General features: G+C 43.2%; 1 protein-coding gene across 6 annotated transcripts in view; it reads right to left on the bottom strand.

The window, feature by feature from the left end:
- Positions 1-6,243, bottom strand: part of LOC110508031 (epithelial splicing regulatory protein 1) — a 22,828-nt gene extending 16,585 nt beyond the window's left edge. For all 6 annotated transcript variants that reach the window (XM_036967085.1, XM_036967069.1, XM_036967075.1 and 3 more), the window contains exons 1-8: positions 5,860-6,243; positions 5,435-5,563; positions 4,424-4,540; positions 3,636-3,747; positions 1,729-1,908; positions 1,576-1,630; positions 1,333-1,443; positions 1,091-1,223 (exon numbers count right to left, since the gene is read on the bottom strand). In XM_036967085.1, coding sequence (XP_036822980.1) covers positions 1,091-1,223; positions 1,333-1,443; positions 1,576-1,630; positions 1,729-1,908; positions 3,636-3,747; positions 4,424-4,540; positions 5,435-5,563; positions 5,860-5,991 — 969 coding nt within the window. In that variant the 5' untranslated portion in view covers positions 5,992-6,243. The remainder of the gene's footprint in view (positions 1-1,090; positions 1,224-1,332; positions 1,444-1,575; positions 1,631-1,728; positions 1,909-3,635; positions 3,748-4,423; positions 4,541-5,434; positions 5,564-5,859) is intronic.
- Positions 6,244-6,646: the final 403 nt, after the last annotated feature.

The raw sequence follows: 6,646 nt of genomic DNA, 5'->3' as shown, positions 1-6,646 counted from the left end.
CACCTCTATGTATCGTTGGTTAGGGTGAGGGTTAGTAATAGGTTGATAATAGGTTATTAACAGGTTACCTCTATGTATCGTTGGTTAGTGTTAGGGTTAGTAAAAGGTTGATTATAGGTTATTAACAGGTCACCTCTATGTACCGTTGGTTAGGATTAGTAAAAGGTTGATAATAGGTTATTAACAGGTTACCCCTATGTATCGTTGGTTAGTGTTAGGGTTAGTAAAAGGTTGATTATAGGTTATTAACAGGTCACCTCTGTGTACCGTTGGTTAGAGTTAGGGTTAGTAAAAGGTTGATAATAGGTTATTAACAGGTTACCTCTATGTACCGTTGGTTAGGATTAGTAATAGGTTGATAATAGGTTATTAACAGGTTACCTCTATGTACAGTTGGTTAGGGTTAGTAATAGGTTATTAACAAGTTACCTCTATGTACCGTTGGTTAGGATTAGTAATAGGTTGATAATAGGTTATTAACAGGTTACCTCTATGTACAGTTGGTTAGGGTTAGTAATAGGTTATTAACAGGTTATGTCTATGTACCATTGGTTAGGGTTAGTAATAGGTTATTAACAGATGACCTCTATGTATCGATGGTTAGGGTTAGTAATAGGTTATTAACAGGTTACCTCTATGTATCGATGGTTAGGGTTAGTAATAGGTTGATAATAGGTTATTAACAGGTTACCTCTATGTACAGTTGGTTAGGGTTAGTAATAGGTTATTAACAAGTTACCTCTATGTACCGTTGGTTAGGGTTAGTAATAGGTTGATAATAGGTTATTAACAGGTTACCTCTATGTATCGATGGTTAGGGTTAGTAATAGGTTATTAACAGGTTATGTCTATGTACCATTGGTTAGGGTTAGTAATAGGTTATTAACAGATGACCTCTATGTATCGATGGTTAGGGTTTTGGGTTAGTAATAGGTTGATAATAGGTTATTAACAGATTACCTCTATGTATCGATGGTTAGGGTGAGGGTTAGTAATAGGTTGATAATAGGTTATTAACAGATGACCTCTATGTATCGATGGTTAGGGTTAGGGTTAGTAATAGGTTGATAATAGGTTATTAACAGATTACCTCTATGTATCTGTTGCCCATGTGGTGTTTGTGTCTCTGCAGGGCCATGTCTCTGTGCTCTTCACTGATGAAGCGGACCATAGCCTCTCCGTTCCTCCGACCCTGGGCGTTCAGACACAACGCAGCACCACCTCTGGACAACACACAGCATTACAGCTATTAAAACAATTTCAATACACTACACACCATCCTAACAGCAATGAGTCAAACACAACACACCACTAGACAATGAACACACATACTTGGCAATGTTGAGTCCTCTGAAGAAGCGAGCGATGTCCTGGTCAGATGACTGCCACGGCAACCCCCTCGCTCTGATCACTGTGTTGTCACACACACGCTCCATCTTACTGCTACACACACAGACACACACACACCAGTTAGCATCAAATCACTCACCTGCTCCATCCAACTATGTAAGAACACCAATGAATAGTGTCTTATCATCTACCTTACTGCTAATCTATTTTAACAAGTCTAGTTACCAAGTGCCACTTTCAAACTTCTCAGTGACTCTCTCTGGGTTTGAGAATGTGTGACCTACAACAAACAGAAGACCAGAGCAGAAGTCAAAGATAAGCAACAACGACAACATTGTGAGAAAAGTCAGAGTTTGTGTAAGTTAGTGTGTCACTCACATAAGGGTTCCAATAGCAGGGCTAGAACGATGTTGGCCATGGTCTGGACCTGCAGTGCTGCTGTGACCGGTGACAACATGGCCGTCGGATCCAACATTGCCGTCGGATCCAACACGGCCGTTGGATCCAGTACGGTCGGCGGCTCCAATATGGCTACTGGCTCCACAGTTACACTGAGAGCTGAGGAAACCGTGGTCAAGGAGAAAACTACAGGAGAGGAGCGAGCAAAGTGTGTGTGCATGTGTGTGTGTGTTAGGTCTGCTTCCTGGTAGGTGTGTAGGGCTGGTCCTGTTGGCTCAACACACAGCATGTTCCTCTTGGAGCTACAGTGAGACACGTCAATTGTGTCTCTATTTGCATTTCAAAACCTCTAGTCCCACAGCCAACACCCTGAGGCCTGCAGACACCTCCCCCATGGGAGTGTGTCAGTATCACACACACTTTAGTGCTCTCTCTCTCTCACAACCACGCACACGTGTTAGCGAGCACACACACACACACCCACATGCACTGACGGCATGAAGCTACACTACAGAAGCAGGGTTCATGCAAAGCTGTAAAATGAACCAAGTGTCATTGCTGTGAGTGTCTTTGCTGTGAGTGTCATTGCTGTGAGTGTCATTGCTGTGAGTGTCTTTGCTGTGAGTGTCTTTGCTGTGAGTGTCTTTGCTGTGAGTGTCATTGCTGTGAGTGTCTTTGCTGTGAGTGTCTTTGCTGTGAGTGTCATTGCTGTGAGTGTCATTGCTGTGAGTGTCATTGCTGTGAGTGTCTTTGCTGTGAGTGTCATTGCTGTAAGTGTCTTTGCTGTGAGTGTCATTGCTGTGAGTGTCTTTGCTGTGAGTGTCATTGCTGTGAGTGTCATTGCTGTGAGTGTCTTTGCTGTGAGTGTCGTTGCTGTGAGTGTCTTTGCAGTGAGTGTCTTTGCTGTGAGTGTCTTTGCTGTGAGTGTCATTGCTGTGAGTGTCTTTGCTGTGAGTGTCTTTGCTGTGAGTGTCATTGCTATGAGTGTCATTGCTGTGAGTGTCGTTGCTGTGCTTGTCTTTGCTGTGAGTGTCGTTGCTGTGAGTGTCATTGCTGTGAGTGTCTTTGCTGTGAGTGTCATTGCTGTGAGTGTCTTTGCTGTGAGTGTCTTTGCTGTGAGTGTCTTTGCTGTGAGTGCCATTGCTGTGAGTGTCGTTGCTGTGCGTGTCTTTGCTGTGCGTGTCATTGCTGTGAGTGTCATTGCTGTGAGTGTCATTGCTGTGAGTGTCTTTGCTGTGAGTGTCCTTGCTGTGAGTGTCATTGCTGTGAGTGTCTTTGCTGTGAGTGTCTTTGCTGTGAGTGTCTTTGCTGTGAGTGTCTTTGCTGTGAGTGTCATTGCTGTGAGTGTCTTTGCTGTGAGTGTCTTTGCTGTGAGTGTCTTTGCTGTGAGTGTCATTGCTGTGTGTCTTTGCTGTGAGTGTCTTTGCTGTGAGTGTCATTGCTGTGAGTGTCATTGCTGTGAGTGTCTTTGCTATGAGTGTCATTGCTGTGAGTGTCTTTGCTGTGAGTGTCTTTGCTGTGAGTGCCATTGCTGTGAGTGTCGTTGCTGTGCGTGTCTTTGCTGTGAGTGTCATTGCTGTGAGTGTCATTGCTGTGAGTGTCATTGCTGTGAGTGTCATTGCTGTGAGTGTCTTTGCTGTGAGTGTCATTGCTGTGAGTGTCATTGCTGTGAGTGTCATTGCTGTGAGTGTCCTTGCTGTGAGTGTCATTGCTGTGAGTGTCTTTGCTGTGAGTGTCTTTGCTGTGAGTGTCATTGCTGTGAGTGTCATTGCTGTGAGTGTCTTTGCTGTGAGTGTCATTGCTGTGAGTGTCTTTGCTGTGAGTGTCATTGCTGTGAGTGTCTTTGCTGGGAGTGTCTTTGCTGTGTTTCTCAGTTGTAAGGATACATTCTGCCATGTACTGCACCTCCAGGCTCTTGGTGTCTACAGAGGGGAAGTGCTTCCTGAACTCTTTCCTCAGGTCAAAAAAGGAGTTGAAACATTCTGGCAGTGCCAGGTTCTGCCGAGGAAGACAACTGCAGACATTACAAACTGGGCACAGACGTCAATTCAACGTCTATTCCAAGTTGGTTCAACGTAATTCTATTGAAATGACGTGGAAACAACGTTGATTCAACCAGTGTGTGCCCATACATTAACCCAGGGGAACTGAATGTGGCATGTGCTTGGATCACCAGAGTTTGAGTCTTGCACGGACCAAATAAACTGTAGTATGTTCCTTTAAAAACGTTCTGACCATATCATTATTGATTAAACAGTAGAGAGGAGGAAGAGAATATGTGCAGCCTACCATTGACAGCTGTTAGGTGTTGGGTCGTATCAGGAGCTACGCTGTCTGTTTACTACCCTCATTTACATATTTACTCATGTCAATAAAGTTAGGTTCCCCATGGGTCTGTACATCATACTAGATGTGAGGGGGGGGACTCAAGATGTAATAGGAGAACGGTGTGTGTGTGTGTGTGTGTGTGTGTGTGTGGTGTGTGTGTGTGTGTGCGCGTTCATGTTCAAACAAAGCCAAGACAATATGTCAAGACAACCTCCCATTTCAACATCATGTAGAGCAGGATCTTGACAAAAGAGCTGACATAACACATTTCTTTATGGTTCTGTGAACACCATACGCTTCTGCTGGAGGTAATTGTGCTCCCCGCCCTGCCAGCCTGTACCCTTACCTTGCCCGCAGCTTCGGGGTGGAGAACCTGGCGAATGTGGAGCTGCCCGTCCGTACACACACACACTGACGTGCCCGCGCCTAAGCTGTTCACCTCATTGGTCAATCTCAGATGGAACTGTTTAAAACATAGGAAGAGAACAGCTACAATGTAAACTCTTTAAATCAAGATCAGATAATACATCTGTAATAAACAATTACAGAACAACTCACTGGTAATATTGAAAATCCACTAACATTTTATTGGTTAAAAGTGTGATCATTATTCTGGTGATGATGAATAACAATGCAGCCATTTATAATCTCATTATTCAGCAAGCGCCATAACGTTGACCACAGTACACAATTTCATCCAATGAGTTATAACTGTTTCCTACTGACTAATAAACAACCTATTAATGCTGTTTATAGACTATTTAAACTGAGTCTACCTTAATGGAAAGTATTACCATGAAGACAAAATATTTACAAAAACATCCAAATATAGGCTTACAAATTACTGCTTGTGATAAAGTCCAACTTGAATGGCTTGTTGTTACTTTCAAGTGGCTGGAAACGATTTGTGAGGTGATGTCATCGATGTTTGTGTGTGTATGTCTATCTATTGTCTTTTGTCTATGTATGGTTTATATTTTTGGTTTCAGAGAACATGCACTTTAATTGCTGCTAGTTGTATAAGCCTCATTATGCAAATTTAGTGGTCATTTGCACTACTAAGCTCTCAAGATCCACACCTCCTCATCACTCAATGGACTTTTACAACTGTCCCTCAGGCTGTCAAGTGAAATGCCATCAAATCTACAGGGATCGAAAACGATGATTCATTATTAGCCAATTATAATTAGATATCCCAGGATCAAGGCCTAAATAAACAATCAATTGTTATAAAACTCCAATCAATGCATCGGTGCCCCTGATTTCAAGTGAAGGAGGAATGGATGGTAAAGCAGAATATGATCAGTTCAAAAATGTATTTCATAAAAAATCACGAGCCAACAGATACCGTCTGTACCTGGTTTATCGCGTTCTCCAAGCCTGTGACTGTAGAGACAGACTCCTCGCTGTCCTCTCTCTCCCCCAGACAATCTTCTGTAAGGTCCGAGTGCTCAGGCCTTATTAACACCTCATTCACCTTTCCCAACTGGACCAGAGAGAAAACACACTTCTGTACACTTAAAAAACACACTTTAATATGCATAATGGAGTAGCCGATTTATGGCACACTTATGATCAGTTTTGTCATTAGACCTCATAAACAGAAGAAAGGTAGTGTATTTTAAACCAAATAGGGCACATTGACGCAGAGAGCAATCTGGTTGAATGTTGAATGAATATTTTGTCTTTCTATAGATTACCTCATCTAGCTCCTCCTGAAAAAATAATAATAGTCATTATCCTATTATCTTGATAAAGAAAGGAAAATGTTTTAAAGATGACCTTTTTGTTCTTCAAGTCCACGAGCTGCCACACCAACTGCTCGAGCTCCGTCTCGTCCGAACCCAAGAGGTCTCCGCTCGCGCCAGATGTGGTCGTGAACAACACCGCCAGGTAGTCTACCTGAGCCGTCATTTTCAGGATAAATACAAAAAGAAACTACTCTAGTTACACCCAAAGTAATAGAAAAGAACCTATAGCTACACCCCCAGAACAGTATAGAACCCAAAGAATCCAGCCACCCACACCCAGACACCTATGCGCAAAGGTGTGCTCAGCAACTCCAGATATTTTTAGTGACTTCTTGATTGCTTGATAATCTATGCAAAATCTCCGGCACACCTCATCGCAGTGTAATGGCTGAATGTTCCCTTTTTGTGATGCACCTACCTGTGTGCGCTGCGGACCACGTGACCCAGGTAGCTACCTGCATGGGGCGTATTCATTACGCCTATTCCGTTGCATAGCGCTTCTTAAACGGAAGCAAACGGGACGAAACGGACAAGGGCCTACCTGCATTTGTCCAATAGAAACTCTTGTTTCCTCTGTTTGCTTCCGTTTGGTTCTTAACCTGTTAACGGTGTCCGTAATGAATATACCCCCTCTCTTCTGAGTGCTGTCCTCATTGGTGCTTTCAAACAGGGACGTGGCACGGCATCGCGACAAACCAATCCGCCCGACCTGAACAACATACATGAGAAGAACAACAATCTCATATACTAGCCTACAAACTGATCATTGCCTAGTTTTTATCTCTATTCATGAGTAGACGAGTGCATAGGCTATTTCC

This window comes from Oncorhynchus mykiss, chromosome 3 (assembly GCF_013265735.2).
Source record: "Oncorhynchus mykiss isolate Arlee chromosome 3, USDA_OmykA_1.1, whole genome shotgun sequence".
In the NCBI taxonomy this organism is placed as follows: domain Eukaryota; kingdom Metazoa; phylum Chordata; class Actinopteri; order Salmoniformes; family Salmonidae; genus Oncorhynchus; species Oncorhynchus mykiss.
This window is presented reverse-complemented; position numbering and strand designations above follow the sequence as displayed.